General features: G+C 51.8%; 1 protein-coding gene across 2 annotated transcripts in view; it reads left to right on the top strand.

Annotated features, from left to right (window-relative positions):
* The first annotated feature begins 7097 nt into the window (after positions 1-7097).
* TCF7 (transcription factor 7) overlaps positions 7098-18140 on the top strand; it is a 34417-nt gene continuing 23374 nt past the window's right edge. For both annotated transcript variants that reach the window (XM_023516277.1, XM_023516275.1), the window contains exons 1-3: positions 7098-7398; positions 7586-7652; positions 8154-8278. In XM_023516277.1, the coding sequence (XP_023372045.1) occupies positions 7147-7398; positions 7586-7652; positions 8154-8278 (444 nt within the window). In that variant the 5' untranslated portion in view covers positions 7098-7146. The remainder of the gene's footprint in view (positions 7399-7585; positions 7653-8153; positions 8279-18140) is intronic.

Raw genomic sequence — 18140 nt, 5'->3', positions numbered from 1 at the left:
CTGGGGAGGGGGCACCTGGGAGAATTGTCCCAAGTGGCAGGTGTGGGTGAACTGCAGGAACTGGGACATGAAGAGGTGCAATTCGAGGCAAAGCTTGATGGAGGGCTAAACATTCCCCCAGAGTCCTAGTTCTCCTAGCCCCCAGGGCCCCTGGTCCATCATAAACCCAGAGTAACCCAGGGACGCACCTGAAGAAGGCCATGTCCTGTTAAATCTCACTTGCCTGCTAGGCTAACCTTTCTCCAGGAAGCCATCCTTGACTGCCATGTTTTACGCCATAACATGCACACAATGAGGGGTTTCTGAGCTCCCAGAAGCTCTCTTGAACCTGATGTCATCCACAAGAAGTTAAGCTCATGGTACTGGGCCAGTTCTGGGCCTGCTAACTCCCTGGATTCTAAGTGATCACTGCTGTGAATGATCCATCCTTCCATTCATCCAGCCACTCCCCCAAATTTCTATGCACTGCAGTTTACTAGCTCCGTGCTATGCCCTAGGAACATAGATTTTTTGAGACAGGGCTATAAGCCCTTTAGCCCTTTATAGCTCTCTCAAAAAAAGATAGCTAGTGGTACTTTCCTAGTAAGGTATTCCTATCTCACTGTGTCTGGGGCTGTCTCCACAGCCCAAATAGGGGTTAAGGTGGGTACATTCCTTGGTGACGATGCAGGTGACCCCTACATGAATGCTGAGGCTTGCTGGTCCCCACTCCCTGTGGCATTTGTGATGCCTCTTGTCTCTTACCTCTGGTTTCATGGCTGTGGGCTCCTCATTGCATCCCTGGACCTGGATAAGGAACACCTGCAGTTTCCAGGTGAATTTGGGCCCAAAGGAAGCAGAAGGCTTACTTTATTCAGCAAACCAGTGGTGGGTCAGGGATGATGACACAGGGATGGCACTACTAAGCTATTGGACATTAGCACAGACAGGTGGCACCATGCCTGGCACGCCAGTTGCACCTTTGCTGCTGCCACCTTGGTGTCTCTAACTGTATACCCCTTCCTTTGGAAACTCGGGGTCATTTTTTTCTTCTGATGAATGAACTCCAGGTCCATTCATTGGGAACAATGGCTGGCACAATGTAGAAAATTAGCCCTTGGGAAACAGTCATAACAAGCCTTCAGAACCTGTGGGCAGGTGTCCTTATAATGTTCCCAGCACCCATCAAGCCAATTTGGCCAAACTTCCTTGGGGTTTCATCAGGAATGCTAACTTACAGCTTCATCATTGAGTTTTAATTTAATTCAATTTATTTACTTTGAGATAGAGTCTCACTTTTGTGACCCTAGGTAGAGTGCTGTGGTGTCCTAGCTCACAGCAACCTCAAACTCTTGGGCTCAAGCTATTCTCTTGTCTCAGCCTCCCAAGTAGCTGGAACTACAGGTGCCCAAAACTACACATGGCTATTTTTAGAGGTGGGGTCTCTCTCTGGCTCAGCCAATCCACCTGCCTTGGCCTCCCAGAGTGCTAGGATCATAGGTGTGAGCCACCGCACCCAGCAATTTATTTATTTTGAGACAGAGTCTCATTCTGTTGTCCTGGGTAAAGTGCCTTGGCATCACCACAGCCATAGCAACCTCAAACTCTTGGGCTGAAGGAATCCTCTTGCCTCAGCCTCCCATGTAGCTGGTACTATAAGCCTAAACTAGCCCAGCTAGTTTTTCTATTTCTAGTAGAGACAGAGTCTTGCTCTTGCTCAGGCAGGTCTCAAACTCCTAAGCTCAAGCAATCCACCCTCCTTGGCCTCCCAGAGTGTTAGGATTACAGGTGTGAGCCACTGTGCCTCGCCTGAATTTTAATTTTAATAGTAATTCTTGGGCTCAGTGCCTGTGGCTCAGGCAGCTAAGGCACCAGCCACATACACCTGAGCTGGTGGGTTCGAATCTGGCCTGGGACTGCCATACAATGATGGCCGCAATCAAAAAATAGCTGGGCATTGTGGCAGGCACCTGTAGTCCCAGCTACGTGGGAGGCAGAGGCAGGAGAATCGCTCGAGCCCAGGAGTTGGAGGTTGCTGTAAGCTGTGATGCCACAGCATTCTACCCAGGGCAACAGCTTGAGGCTCTGTCTAAAAAAAAAAAATAGCAATTCTTGGTTGTTGTATAAAATCTGTATGGCAGAGGGAGAGGAGAGCCCATAGAAGATTCATTCGCTCTTCATTAAAGAAGAAGTGACCCCTTCATTTTAAAGGCAGCTGCCTGGTACCTGACCCATAGCAGCTGCATCACGGTAATTATGTGTCTTTGTTCTTCTGCAGGTCACAACCACCCACATACACACACAGGACACACACTCCTGAGCCCACAGTGAGGCTGCACAGAGTTTCCAGAGAGCAAACTGTGTTTCTAGTAACAAACCACAATCTACCTTTAGGATCTGTGCCCCAGCTTTGCCCTGAGAGAGGACGCTCCAAGGAAAGGGCTCCTGCTCAGAGCCAGCAGCCCAGCCTCCAGGCAGCTTTAGGCAAGCCCCGACAGGAGGCCAGGAGGGTTGGCAGGCAGGAAGAGACACCACTCGGAACTTCTCCCTGCTGTAATTTACTAAATCCATCTGGGGCTCCTTTGAGCTGTTTTCTGAAAATGCCACATTTCAAGGGTCTCCCTGTTAGAAAAGGTCAGAGAGTTCATGCGGGCCTTTCATGTTGAAGGAACTTGAAAGAAAAGGAAAGGAAATGTATATTTTCAGCTTTAACTATGATTAAATGGGTTTAGGCCATGAGAACATTCAGATGATTTACATGACGTTACATGAAAAGCCAATTAACCTAACAACTTCCGAAAAATATCTAGCTCAAGAGTACTCATTTATTAGAGCTCTTGGAATGTGCCCAGTGTTGTGCTAAGCTCCTTACTAGGATACAGTGATTCATCTCAACTGCACTCCAACAGAGCGAGGCAGGCCCGGGTATGAGACCCATTTCACCTATGAGGAAACTGAGGCTCAGAGAGGGTAAGTAATTTGTCTGGGGTCTCATAGCTAGTAAACGGCAGGGCAGGGATGGAAGCCTGCCCCTCAAGTCTGAGGGTCCTGACTTGGTCCTGTATCCAGCATCTGAGAACAATTCAAGTTCATTTGCATGAAAATGAAGTCTTAATAAATATCCAGTTCTGACCTGGTCTAGAAAACTACAAAAGACCCTGGTGTTTCCCTGCTGCTAGTCCTGGTCCTGAAACTCCATGGTAACTTCCAGTGGGACAGCCATAGCAGATCCCACTAGTCACCTTGCAGAAGAACTCCAGCGCTGATGGTCTCTGGTCTCCTTATGGGATCTGAGTTGTCTGGAATGAAAGGCCTGGGATGGGCCCCAGAGAGAGAGGGTGCAGACTGAGATCTGTCTGGCTCAAGGGAGAGGTTTTAGGCCCTTTCTCCAGAAAAGGGGTTTGGCCACCCTACACAGACCATAGAGTAAGTCCCTAAACTTACTGGTGGCCCCTGAAAGTAAGGACTCCAGATGAATGATAGCTTATTTATTCATCAGGATTTGTCTGCCAACACCACTAAGCACAGAAGGACTGCCTCTGGAATTTTTTTTTTTTTTTTTGTAGAGGCAGTGTCTTACTTTATCACCCTCGGTAGAATGCTGTGGCATAACACAACTCACAGCAACCTTCAACTCCTGGGCTTAGGCGATTTTCTTGCCTCAGCCTCCCGAGTAGCCGGGACCACGGGTGCCCACCACAACACCCGGCTATTTTTGTTGTTGCTGTTGTTGTTGTTGCAGTTTGGCACGGGGCTGGGTTTGAACCCGCCACCCTCGGTATATGGGGCCGGTGCCCTACCCACTGAGTCACAGGTGCCGCCCTGCCCCTGGAATTTTAAGGGTCATTATGGAACACTAGAGCATGGTACTTAGGATGTGCACTCAGGAGTCAGGTTTCTTGGGTTTTGAATTCTGACACCTTCATTTTCAAGCTGTAAGAACTTAAGTGACTCAACATCACTGAGCTTCAGGTTCCTCATTAGTAAAATGGGGGTAATGGTCTCTGTGTCACAGGGCTGGTGTGAAGATTAAAGGAGATAATGTGTGTGAAGCTCTTGACAGGGTGCCTAGCACACAGCAATCACTCAGTATATGAGGTCATGGTGCAGACGATGATGGAATCAGTACTGACAGGGCAAGGGGTCTGTACAGGGCTGCATCACCTTTTGGGGACTAAGTCCAAGCTCCTGTCCCTCTCCAGCTTTCCAAGCCCTCCTGATCCTTACAGGCCCAGATGAAATCTGCCTCCTACAGAAAGCCACCCTGACTACTCTAGTCCACACTGATCTCACCATAACTGAGCTCTGCCTGCTATCTGTATAGACCAGTGGTTTTCAACTTTCCTAATGCTGCAGCCCTTTAATACAGTTCCTGTGTTTCGCCACCCACAGGTTGAGAATAGTTGGTATAGACTAATCTAACATCTAACTCAGCTCTAATAACTTCTCACCTTCTCAAAGCTACCAATGGCTCCTGGAGGGCAGGACACCTCTACCCTTCTTCTCTCCACAGCCTGAGCCCAGAGCTAGGTATAAGGGAGATGATCCCTCAACAAGTCTTCAGATGGATTTCAGTGTGGCTGTGAATGCCTCAGCCTTCTTCTCCCTTCCTTACCTGTCCTCACAACTCTGTCCTCCCCACTCACCCACACACTCCTCTGGTTTTACCCAGGAGGGTGATGAGTTGAAGGCATTGGCCCCCTAGGGTAGGGGTTCCTAGACTTTGGGATTTCACAGTTTTATATAATGTTCAAGGAAACTTGAGGTTTGGAAAGTGAAGAGATGAGAAAAAAATGTCTGTATTTTTCTTTTGCTAAATAAGGACATTAAAAAAATCTATTCTCGGGTGGCGCCTGTGGCTCTGGGTAGGGTGCTGGCCCCATATACCGAGGGTGGTGGGTTCAAACTCGGCAGTGGCCAAACTGCAACAAAAAAATAACGTTGCATTGTGGCGAGCCCCTGTAGTCCCAGCTACTTGGGAGGCTGAGGCAAGAGAATCACCGAAGTCCAGGAATTGGAGGTTGCTGTGAGCTGTGATGACATGGCACTCTACTGAGGGCGATAAAGTGAGACTCTGTCTCAAAAATAAATAAGTAAATAAATATTCTTATCATCATTTCAGTAAGAAATTTAAAAAGGCAGTTTTCACACCACTAAAACAAATAAGGTCATAATCTTTGATTAAAGGCTAATACCATGCTGAAAAAATTTAACCTTATTGAGAAAACATAATAATAAAAAATCCCACTTCACTGTTGCTCTGACTTCTCACCTTTCTCCACGGACTGTAAAAACTATCTCCACTGACCTGTGTCCACTGGAACTTCGTAGTCCTGGGGACATCTACCCTGGTTTAGGCTCCTGCTAAACTAGGGTCACCTAAAACACAGGAAGACCCCTAAAGTCTGTGAGTTAGGCAGATCCGTGTTCCCATTCAGCTTTCGCAGAGGAGGCTTATCCCAAAGCCAGACCCTATCCGCAGGGGCCAAGGTGGGGGCGGCCCTGCATCCGGGTCGCCCTGCCTTCCCCCTTTTGGCAGAGCGGTGTTTCGCTGAAGCCTCCCGCAATCTGAAGCAGCATGCTCACACCTTGGGAAAGGAGGCGGGTGAGGGGGGCGGGGAAGACCCATTGGGCGGGTCTTCCCCTCGGCTTCATTGCCAAGATGTGTACTAGCGCCCAGCCCACCCCTGGAAAGGGAGAAAGTGGGTACCCTATCCCGCAGTTGGGAGGAGGCCAGTCCGAGGCGCTCCGCTGGGCGGGCGCAGATAGGATCTGAACACAGAGACGCTCGGCCTTAGCTCTTTGATCCACAGCCAGCCAGGCTGGGCCCGGACCGGAGGGCGGTGCGGCTGTCTTCCGGCCCGGCTTTGTGCTGCTGCCAGGGGTCCTGTGGGGCCTCGAGCGGGAGAGGCGTCCAATACCCGGCCCTCCCCAACTACCCTCTGTCCCAATTGCTCTCAGAGGAGGCGGCAACATCCGCACTGAATCCAGCACAGAAACCAGCTGGGAGGCTGCGGTTTACTACACCGTGATGAGCGGTAGCCTAGCGTATCGTGGATGCCCGCATAGATACAGCCCCAGGTGCCATGTAGATGTTGCGGAAGCTGCAGCGCACTCCTGTACTCCGGGAACCTGAACGCTGCAGCCTGGACCTCGCAAGGGGCTGCCCGCGCCAGGATAGGGCCAAAGTCAGAGTCAAAGGGCTCCCTAAATGCTGTTTCTCAGGTTGAGTCCCGCGGCCCACGTGGCTGCCCAAAGCCCCGAGTTCCCGGACCGCAGGTTCTAGGCGTAGAACTGAGTCGGGAGTGACATAGAGAGGTGTGGCTGGAGGATCTGCAAAGAAAGCAGGGTTTTTTCCTCCTAGTCCTCGACGCTATGTTTGCACCTCAGCAGCGTCACATGATTGAGGGGCCCCCAGCAGATTTGTAGTTTTTGAGCTCTGCACGCAACAGGCGCTCAATAAATGTGCGGGGTGTATGCTTGTGTTCACTCTGTGTTGCGGACGGCCTGGAAGGAGGTCCCAGATTGGCATAGCGATGGAGGATGGGCCAGAAAATAGTGCTTTGAAGAGTCCTAATTCTGCTGGTTGCCTGGACTCTGAGCACAGCCTCAAGCCGTAGGATACCCCCAGTTCAAAGCACAGGGCACAGTGGCCTGGGCACGCAGTTCACCTAGTGGCTCCAGTTCTAAGCCACGCCCAAATCCCAAGAGTTTAGGGGGCCTGCGTTCTCCGCAGCTGGAGAGAAACCTGGGCGCTGAGCAGTAATATCTTGTGGTAAGTTTCTTCTAGATGAGTCCCGGCATTGCTCGACCGACGTCTCCCTCGGACTTCGCTCCAAGAGAGCTAGCCCTTTAAGGCTATGCCTAGTGGGCGCGTCCCGGCCGCTCCTGGGACGAGGAGGGGCGGGGACCCAGAATTGTTTGGTCCCGCCCACTGGCCAGCCCCGCCCCCGGCACTCCGCCGGCGGCGCCTTTGATGTTCGGACCCGCCAGCTCCCGGAGCCTCTCAGGCCCGCGCCCTCGCCCCGCGCCTGCAGCCCGCCCAGGCGGAATCAGCCCGCGCTCCGGGCTCGGAGGTCTGCACTCCGAGCTCGCCGCCCCCCCACACCCCGGCCGGCTTCGCGCCCCGCACTCCCGGCGCCTAGAGCTCCGGCGGCGGAGCGCACCATGCCGCAGCTGGACTCTGAAGGGGGGGGCACCGGCGGCAGCGACGACCTCGGCGCGCCTGACGAGCTGCTGGCTTTCCAGGATGAGGGCGAGGAGCAGGACGACAAGAGCCGCGACAGTGCCGCGGGCCCCGAGCGCGACCTGGCCGAGCTCAAGTCGTCGCTCGTAAACGAATCTGAGGGCGCGGCGGGCGGCGCGGGGATCCCGGGGCCCGCCGCCGGGCCCCGCGGAGAGGCGGAGGTCGGGGCCGAGGTGAGCGCCGGCCGGCCCGCGCCGCTCCTCCCCCGCGGTCGCCGAGCTCCGCAGTCCCTGGCGCCGGCTCGTGCTGACCCGCCCCCGGCGCCCGCGGCCTTCGGGGTCTCCAGCCCACAGAGCCCTCCTGTCCCCGAGCCCCCACCTTTCCCACTGCCCCTCACGGCCCCTCTGGTTCTCCCTCCAGGCTCTCGGGCGGGAGCACACTTCGCAGAGACTTTTCCCAGATAAACTTCCAGAGTCCTCGGAGGACGGTGAGTTTCCGCGCGCTAAGGCCCCTGCTTCGGTGGGAGAGAGCGGGCGGCGGGGAGCCGAGGGGTGCCTCCGCCCAATGCAGTTCAGGGAGGCGGTAGAACCCGGGGGGGTGGGGGCCTGGGGGGGCGGGTTTCTCGAGTGCTGCTAGGCTCGTGTCACTTCCGGTGCCCTGACCTTTATAGGAGTAAACAGACCCCCGCCATCTCCGCCTCCCCTCCTGCCCAGGTGACTGACTAATCCCCTGTCTTGAAGAGAAAGAGTTGGCCAAGTTTCCTTGGCTGAAGGGCAGGGTGGAGGGTCAAGTAGGGGCCGCCTAGGGGAGGCTTGGACTCCTTCCCCCAAACTTGGCACTGCGAACACTCCCAGCCCGTTCCTTCACAAGTCAGGAGCTTGAAGGGGTACCCCTCGGCAATTCTCATTTTTCTCTTTCAAGAGCGGACAGCCTTCAGCCTGGGCTGCGGCCGGGGCTGGTGTGTCTGACCCAGCTGTGGTTTTTCCAGGCCTGAAGGCCCCTGAGTGCGCCAGCGGCATGTACAAAGAGACCGTCTATTCTGCCTTCAATCTGCTCATGCACTACCCACCCCCCTCGGGAGCAGGGCAGCACCCTCAGCCGCAGCCCCCGCTGGTAAGTGGCCCATGCAGCCATTGCCCCCCTGTGCCTGCTACCTCTTAAAGCAGTTAGGTGAGGCATGAGAAGAAGAGACTTTTGCCTAAAACAAATTCGATAGATGAGAAGTCTCTGCTGGTCTTTTTTCCCATACACACCCAGTAGGATCTGAACCAAAAGGAGAACTTGGAGGAAGGGAAGAGGGTCCTCCCTTGAGCACCCCTCCGGCTTTTGGTGTTTGTCTTCCCAGCTGGCTCACAAGCAGGTGCAGGCCCTGCCCTGGTGCTGGGTGATGTTGGGAGTGGGGTCTTCTCAGAGAACTGTTTGAGCTGAGACCACCCTGACTCCTGAGGGTGGTGTGTTCAGTGTGACCTGAGCTCAGAGCTTTGCAGTTAGCTTTCTCCCCACACTGAGCCTCTAACTTGGAGGAATGGGCAGAAAAGCTAAGCTATTTAGATCTACTTGTGCAGAAAAACATGCTCTCCTTGGCTGTCTCCATTGGCATGAGCACACCCTTGCCAGAGAAGGATCCTGAAAACCATGTGTGCAAAGTGGATTCTTGATCTCAAACACCTTAAAAGGAATTGGCAGAGGTGTTACAAATCAGTGATGTCAAGAAGGGGTCAGTTTAATACATTTATGAATTAAATCTTTAGAAAAGATTTTCACAATCCTTACAAAATATGCTTTTTTGCCTATTGGTGCAGACCTAGAGTGTGAAGAAGTGCTCTGGAGAGGTATGGCTTCACTTTAAAAATTTCATATTAATGTTTCAGATTGTTCTCAGTTGGGCCGAATAAGGGTGAGGGTATAGTGGAAGGTTTGGAGGACTCTGGTGGGCAGGATTGGGTGCTAATGTAAGCCCAATACAGTTTGGGGCCAGGAGGCTGGAGGCTTGTTAGGCTAGTTGGGTGATCTTGGGATCACCCAGAGGGTGGAGAGAATGACTGCCAGGCTGTTCACAAGTGAGAACGGGGTTCTGATACCTGCTTCATGCTGAAGCTGGTGGGAGGGGAGAAGACATGCAGGCTTCTCTCCAGAAACCTGGGATGGAAAACCTAGTAGATGGCTGGCTCTAAAAATGAACTCCTTGCCTTTGGACTTCCATTTCCTCATCTCTGAAATAAGCATGTTGGCTAAATGGTCCATCTGATTTCTGCTCTAGGGTGGCTTGGTATATGAAATGGATCATTTCCTTTGAAGTCTGAGCCTGACCCTGCCACCTGATGTGGCAACTTTCCTCATAGAACTCTGCTCTGCACAAGGAGATGCTTGACAGAGATGCTTTTTGGATCCCCTACAAGGTGTAAATACCCTTAGATTTGGGACCAGTTTGGAGTAACTCACCATCACCCTATCCAAGCAACTTACCCATTGGATAGGGGCTGGGGTAACTATGCTTAGACAAAATGTCTAGGCTCACAGCTTGGTGCTCCAGCCTGCCAGAACTCTACAGCAGCACAGAGAAAAGGCATCATTTCAGACAGGGTTCATCTCATGGTGTGGGCAAATGATGGGAAAGTGCCCAGAGCAGGGAGGGCCTTGTTCTTCTGTAACGGTGCGGGTAATGGGACCATTTGGTGGAACATTAGTCAAGAGGAGGCAAATGGTGGACTCTAACAGTCAGAATGGTTGGAGAAAGACACACCACTAGCACCTGGCCCAGATCATTTAGTTTTCAACTTTGGGTCTTTCTCAGGCTATAGCAGATGCATTTCGTTTTTGTTAGAGACAGAGTTTTACTCTGTTGCCCAGGATAGAATATAGTGACATGATTATAGCTCATTGCAGCCTCAAACTCCTAGGCTCAAGAGGTCTTTCGCTCTCTACCTCCTGAGTACCTGGGATGATAGGCACATACCATCATGCCTGGCTATTTCTTTTTTTAATTTTTGACAGAGATAGGGTCTCACTGTGTTGCCTAGGCTGGTCTCAAACACCTACCCTTAAGCAGTCCTCCCACGTCAGCCTTACAAAGTGTTGCAATTGTGTGAGCCACTGTGCCCAGCCCAGCACATGCATTTCTGCGTATTACATCCTCTCCTATAAGTGTACGTTCCCTTGCTACCCTTGCAGGATCACAGCTGCAGTTTCCCCTGTGTGGCTTCTGGGAACACAGGAAGAGGACAGGCTTTGCCACTGACTTTCTATGCCCTGGCCTCAGTTGCTGTGTGGGGCTGGAGACAAGAACAGAGAGGCAGGAGCCTAAGTTGGAGTGACACTGGGTGAGGAAGATATATGTAGCTGTAAAGGAGCCTCTGTTAAGCATACCTGATAGTTACAAACACATAACAAGTGGCAGTAGTTGCTTGCATTATTCCAAGGGTTGTGTGGACATTCAAAATTTGGTTGGGAGCCTGGTGCCGTCGCTCAAGCCTATAATCCTAACATTTAGGAGGCCAAAGTGGGTGGATTGCTTGACCTCAGGAGTTCGAGACCAGCCTGAGCAAGAGCAGGGCCATGTCTCTAGTAAAAATAGAAAAATTAGCTGGGCATTGTGGCAGGAGCCTGTAGTCATAGCTACTTGGGAGGCTGAAACAAGCCGATCCCTTGAGCCAAGAATTTGAGGTTGCTGTGAGCCATGACACTGTAACACTCTAGCCTGGGGCAACAAAGTAAGACTATGTGTCAAAAAAAAAGATATGGTTAGTGGTTTTTTTAATTTTTTTTTTTTTTTTTTTGAGACAGAGTCTCACTTTATCGCCCTTGGTAGATATGGTTAGTTTTTTACAAAACAAAGTGAACTGACCCTATGTTTTGGTAGCACATTTATTATCTAATTCAAGGGTCATGTGTCTAGATTCTTGGCCAAGTACAGGTGGCCCACACCTGTCAGAGCACTCTGAGAGGCCGAGGTGGGAGGATGGCTTGAGTTCAGGAGTTTGAGAACAGCCTGAACAAGAGCTAGACCCCATCTCTTAAAAAAAAAAAAAAATCCAACAGAGCCTTTTATTAAGGACTGGGAGCTCCTTGCAAGGGCCCTGAGGAGAAACTGCCTTTGTAAGTTTTCTACTCTTTTTTTTTTTTTGCAGTTTTTGGCTGGGGCTGGGTTTTGAACCTGCCACCTCCAGCATACGGGGCTAGCGCCCTACTCCTTTGAGCCACAGGCGCTGCCCCTCGAAGTTTTCTAATGCTAGTCCCTTTCCCAAGCCTATATTTTATAGGACAGCATGCTTCCCAGCCCTGTCTTAGGACATCCAAAGGGTCAGCAATTGTGCTGAGATGCCCAAGGTCAGTCACTGGACATCTCTAGAAGGGAATCTCACACTTGTGACTTCTCACATGAGGTGGGATGCCTGTGTGGTTGCCCCATTGGAAGACCTCAAAACAGGGAGACTCAAACCTGGTAAGGACCGATGAGATAAATGATCAATTCATAGTCAACTGCCTTGGGATAGAAATTTTTCTGCAAAAACGATTGTTTCTTTTTGGTATTTGGCTTCTGTAAGTTTTGTTTGAGGAAGGGGAAATTAGGTCAAAGTTTATTCTATGACCAGCGTTTATCAGGCATCTAATGCAGCCAGTTACTGCCCTAGATGAGTGACCATTATTTATTGTTGTTTTTTGTTTTCTGCTTTGAGACTTTGGACAAGTTCGGGTAGAGAGGGGTGTAGTGAGCTGGTCCTTGGTTGGATCTAGGGGGGATTCTGGGATGAGTAAAGCTTCATCCCTTAGACAAAATTAGGCTCTTGGGTGTATAAGACTATCAGTCTGGTTATATGAGACATCATGTCCTGAGGCCCCTTCCATGGGCTGCATTTAGAGTCTGTGGCCTTGGTGGATGCTGAACCTTTGCCATTTTGATGAAATATCCAGAACAGACAAATACATACAGATTGAAAGTAGGTTAGTGCTTGTCAGAGCCTGAGTGAAGAGGGGCATGGGGTTTCCTTTGGGGGTGATGGATATGTTCTGGAATTTAGGTAGTGGTAGCAGTTGTACAACCTTATGAATATATTAGAAGCCACTGCACTGTATACTTTAGTGTATTTTATAATATGTGAATTACATGTCAATTTAAATTAAAAAGCGGAGGCTTTTGGCTGTTGCAGGTCTGCGGGGCCGAGTTTCCCTCTCTCTGATCTCTACAGTTGTCGTGGTACCTGGGCATGCCGCACACCACTGGGCAGCCTATGTGAGGCAGTAGTTTCGTGCTTGGGCTCCTGGCCATCAGGCTCACCTGGCCTTAGTCCACAGGTTGAGGTCCAGGTGAGGGCTGTGTGAATGAGCCCTGGGGGAGCATGAGATGAAGGTATGAGCAAGATGAGCAGAGGAAGGAAGTGCTGCAGACGCATGGCCAGCCTGTGTAGGGAGTTTGCAGAGGTGAGCATATGCAGGAGCACCCACCCAGCCCTCCACAGCCCCCACAGAGAGTGAACTGAACCTTGCTGGGAAGGGTTAGTGATGATTGAGCACCAACCCTTGTTGGAGTAAGACCTACTAGAAAGGAGTCAGGCCCCAGGCTCTGCCTCTAGGAGTGCCCAGTTGCACAGAGAAGACAGATAAAAAGACTAGAACCAGGCACTGACCAGAGAAGTGCTGTCACAGAAGGCATCCTGAGCAGAGCAGGCCTATCTGGGCTGTGAGGAAGGGTTCCCTGAGCAGCATTCTGAAGACTGCATGAAGACCCAGGAGGGACTGGTGGGCACCTGTAATCCCAGCTACTCAGGAGGCTGAGGCAGGAGGATCACTTGAACCCAGGAGTTTGAGGCAGCAGTGAGCTATGATGATGACACTGTATTCCAGCCTGGGCAACAGAGTAAGACCCTGTCTCAAAACAAGCAAAAACAAATCAGAGCACATCTCTCACCTGATTAAACCTTGCAGTGGCGTCTCATTGCTTTTGGAGTAAAGCCCAAACCACTCACCACCGCATGAGTATCTGGTGGCTGGCCACTACCAGCTATATCATCCTCTTCCTCTAACAGTAGCCACTTCATTGCCCTGGTGCAGAGAGGGGCGGTCTTACAACCAGCAAGTTCTCTGACACCTCAGGACTTAGGCACTTGTCCCTCAGATGGGAATTCTCATCCCCACCTCTTCACAGAGTTGCCACCTACTCATTCCTCAGTTGGGGCTTAATTCAATGTCACATCCTCAGGGTGCCACCTCAGACCATCTCAGGGGGGCCCTCCTTCATCCTCTTGGCCTCAGCTGCCTTGCCCAGGCTGGCAGCTCTTTAGGTCAAGGCAGTTGGCACTGTTTTGCGAGGTACCCACCGTACTTAGACCAAAGAGAGCACATCTGTTAAAGTATCTCTGAGTTTTAGTTTCCTCATCTGCATGGTAGGAGTGGTAAGCCCTCCTCCCAGAGTTGGAGTGAAGACCAGCATCAGTGCCAGGGAGATGCCAGCATGGCTGGGCTGGGGACAAGTGTTTAACAATGACTAAACCCTTCTCCTTTGCTGTCCTGGCTCCCCTGGGCCCATTAGTGTCTCAGTAGTACACTCCACATAGACTTTGAGCCAGAGGAGACTAGGGGTTCCAAACTCTGGACCTGGGGACTTGTGTAGTGGCCCCTGCTTGCTGTTTTGCCTCATTCAGAAGTTCTTGGTAGGGTAAGTGCTATCCTTAGGACCAGGCTAGGGACCTTAGCCACTAAACTATCCTGAGAATGCTCTCCTACCACCCCAAGGTCGTATCTGAAAGAGACTCCCCTTTAGCTATATAGAAACCCTTTCTTTACAGGAGATGTTAGCAACTTAAGCTGTTCTGTAAGGAAAAGACCCTCCTGGTCATTAGCCTAGGAACCATTCTCAAGCCTTTTCTCACATATACCTCCTCATGTCTTGCTATGATGCCTCCCCTGGTGTGCGGTGAATGTCTACAGGCCTCCAGACAATCCCATGTACAGAGTCTTTATTTGTGGCATCTTTCATGTGGCTTCTGGTTTGCTCACAGGTTGCCTTCTTTATAGGTGGGAATGATGTTCTCTACAAATCACTCCTTAGTTTCCATTTTAATTATTTTCTTGGAGTATAATATTCAAAGAGAATTATGGGGTCAAGAGGTAGGAAGAATCAAGGCATTTTGCTTCCTAGTTGCCCCCATTTCACATAGGTTCTAAGTCTGTGACTGACTGTTCCCTAGTCCTTGAAGTGCTTAAGCACAGCCAACATGGAGTTTTGTTTTGTTGCTCTTCATTTAATAGGGGCGTGGCGAGCAATGGGACTTTAAATTATTTCGAACTGCTTTTCTTTCCTCAAAAGTCTGGGTAGTGGCTCGGTGCCTGTGGCTCAAGCAGCTAAGGCGCCAGCCACATGCACCTAAGGTGGCGGGTTCAAATCCCCAGCCCGGGCCCGCCAAACAACAATGATGGCTGCAACCAAAAAAAGAAAAAAATGGCCAGGTGTTGTGGCGGGCGCCTGTGGTCCCAGCTACTTGGGAGGTGGAGGCAGGAGACTCGCTTGAGCCCAGGAGTTGGAGGTTGCTGTGAGCTGTGATGCCATGGCACTCTACCCAGGGGGATAGCTTGAGGCTCTATGTAAAAAAAAAAAAAAGTCTGGGTAGTATTGGCTATGGTGCTTGGAAAATCTGCAACCCTTCCTCTGCTACTCCCAATGTGGGATTTTGAGGGTGGCTTCTACCTCATGGATGCCTTTCAGGGCCAGGAAATCACGAAGGAGGTCTATTCTGCAGACCCTGGGCAGAGCCAGGTTTCCTGTCCCTGGGAGCAGGGAGAGATGGCTGCAGTTTTAGGGCAGTATGTCCACTCCATAGCAGGGTGAGCTCACTCCAGAGGTAGATGGGCATTCCCAAGGCCTGGTGGCTAATCAAGAGCCCTGGATTGGTTGCTAGGACCTTGGGTTCTTTTCCCAGCTCTATTAGGGTTCTGTCAGGCCAGTTTCCAGAGCCAGTAAATGGGGATATTTGTACTAACTCTGCCCACCTCCCAGTTGCCCTGAGACTCGTGTGTGAGTGGCGATGAGAGTGGCCCCTCTCTGGGTCTCCTGAAATCATGTCCCTGCCCCTGCCCCTACCAGAAGGGAGGTTTAGCCAAGCTGTAAAGATGGGTCCAGGGGTGCTGGCTTAAAGTCACATGACTGCTGGGGTCAAGCTAGGTCAAGGTGTGCCCAGAGCCTCTGGGCAGAGCTGCAGTTCCTTTCCTCAGGCTTCTGCGGTCCCAAAGCCATATAGTCACACCCCCTCATACCTTGTGGCCAATGCTTCCTGCTGTTGTTTACAAACAAGGTTCTGTTGGAGGAAACAGATGTTTTATCAGGTCACAGGGGTACCCCACCCACAATGGTACAGTGCCTGGATCCTTGAGGAACAACCCTCCTCAAGGAGGCCCCTTAGAAGAGTGGAAGGAGAGAAAACATGAAAGAGCTTGGGTGACACCTGTGGCTCAAAGGAGTAGGGCGCCGGTCCCATATGCTGGAGGTGGCAGGTGCAAACCCAGCCCCAGCCAAAAACTGCAAAAAAAAAAGTCTGAAAGAGCCACCCTCTGTATCTGCTACTCCTTGACTGGGTGGCTCTGGGTATATTACTTAGCCCCTCTGGGCCATAGTTTCCTCATCCAAAAATGAGGATAATGAGGGCTTCTACCTCCTGGGTTACTGTGGAATGGAAGGAGACTGTATGTGAAGAACTGACACGGAGTAGGTCCTGGTCCTTCCTGAGTGGAAGCTATTATTAGAAGGGTTGTCAATCCTGTGTAAAGGCCTCTGTTCTAGAAGTCTGAGTGCTTCCGAAGCTGAGGCTGGATTAGACCCCTTGCCACACTTCCCTGGGACAGTGCTATCTGGCTCACCACAGTCTTTGGGCCCTCAGCTAGCCCATAGCACAGTGCCTGCTAGAGTCTTGAGTCCAAACTCCTACTGGTGTTGACTGAGCCCTTCCTATATACCTGGACTGGCTCAGCATGGAGTAGCAGGCTCCCTGTGCCCTTCCAGAGCTTAGTTGTGGCAAAACAGACAGACTCTTGTTAGGGGGCCTCTGAGTCAGCTCTGCGGTTCTGCTTGAGTTGGATATGGCCCACAGAGGATGGAGAAAGGCCAGTGGGGGTCACTGGGGTGGCTTTCTGAGAGGAACCTGCACTGGTGACTCTGCACAGAATGCTGTGGGGGGCTGGAACAACAGACCAGAAGGGCAGAAATTGGTATGTTCTTGGTCACTGGAAAGGAGTACAGAAGCTCAGTCTGTTAGGGGCATGAAGCAGGACTGGACAAGGGCTGGCACTGAGGGCCTAGCCTATGCCTGGGCAGTGTTGGTTCTGTAGCCTGGGAGAGGCAGGTGGGCACATGCAGCCTGCTGGCAGCATAGAAGGGCAGGGCAGAATCCTCCTGGATGTGGAGTTGGACATGGCGGGCCAAGGCAGGCAGAGCCTGCAGCTGGACCAGTGTGGGCATTAGGAGGGGTAACTGGAGGAAAGCAAGGAGGGCCAAGGGAGGGTTAGGCTCTGGGCCGAGAGACTCCAGCGTGCTAACAAATGTAAGGCATGCGTGGCTCAGAGGGGAAAATTCCCATTTTCCTGTCATTTCATCTGACTCTGCATGCTCTCTCCAGGCTCTTAAGTCCAAGATCTTGGCTACCTGATGATTGAGGGGAACTGCACCCCAGAAGTCAGTGGCTTGCTCAGGTCCAAAAGGCCCATTGTTAATCTGGCCAATGAGAGATCAGTATTGTCTCGGGTTATTTGAGAATCCAGGACATGGTTAGCTTCTTCCATCAGTTTACTGCCTCTTCTCACAGACCTATCATGCTTGAGGTTTGGACCTGGGGAAACCAGCATCCTCCCCTAAAAAGGTGTGGCCTATAGGAGCCCCATGCAAGCAGTCTGCGGCCAGGATGGGTTTGTCTTTATCAGAGGGTTTGCCCCTGCCTCCCTCTTGCTGGCATGTGAGGCTCCTCTTGGCTTAACCCCACAGAGGGAATCCATCCCTTGCTGGATAGGGGTTATAACCTGGGGTGGAACTGGGATGGGCTTGAGTCTGGACCCCTCCTGTGAGGAGTCTGCCCTTGCAGCCCCACCCATGCAGACTGCCTGCCTAGGTTGTGCCAACAGACTCTGCTTTAGAGCCCAGAGCATTCACTCCAGAGCCAGAACTCCCTGGAGATCAGAGGAAGCAGACACTCTGCCAAATAAGCTTCCTCCTACCCCCACTTCCTTTTAAAATCAGTTCTCTCTCCAAGGGCAGAACTGTCTGGGTCCCACACTGCCTGCTTCCAAATGACATTTATGTGGCAGACACCCCAGGCATGGATGGGCGGGACATGGCCCCAGAGAACTATGGGTGTGGACTTTGGGGGTTTACTTTTGTTCCATGTCTGAGACGGTCTGGGTGCCAGTGGTGGTAGATCATCCCCTTTCCCTGAGGGCAGGGGGCTGTGATGGTTCTGCCCTCTCCCCGCCCCCATCTGACCTTGTGCCAGTTTGTTAACCTCTCCAGGGCTCAGTTTCTTCCTCTAAAATGGGGTGGGAATCCCTGGTCAGGGAGGATTTTTGAGGTTCACATAAGTGTTGGCTGGAGAAGCCTGCGGGTTGGATGGGCCTCAGCTGGAATTCGCTGGGCAGCTCATTGCAAGGACTGCTCTAGGGCCAGCCTCCCTATCAGGCAAGAAGGGGTTGGGAAGGGAGGCATAAGTGAGGGGAGTCCAGGCAGAGGGACTCTGACTAACTCTGGCCTGGCTCTGGCAGCAGTGGGCCCTGCCTCCTTGCCTGCTGAGTTACCATCTGAAACGCATTACTGATGCTTTGTAAACTCCACATCATTTGGCCACATGAAAGCCTAGGACCTAAAAATAGCTGCTCCCAGAGGACACCCTGTATTGGTGGGGCTCAGCTGACCTCTGCACGCACACCCACCACCAGGCCATCTCCCTTGCCAAGGAGCCCCGACTGGCAGGGCCACACCCACTCATCGGTGTGGGCAGCCACC

Source organism: Otolemur garnettii, unplaced genomic scaffold (genome assembly GCF_000181295.1).
Source record: "Otolemur garnettii isolate 467f Iridium unplaced genomic scaffold, OtoGar3 scaffold00003, whole genome shotgun sequence".
Taxonomy (NCBI): Eukaryota; Metazoa; Chordata; class Mammalia; order Primates; family Galagidae; genus Otolemur; species Otolemur garnettii.
This window is presented reverse-complemented; position numbering and strand designations above follow the sequence as displayed.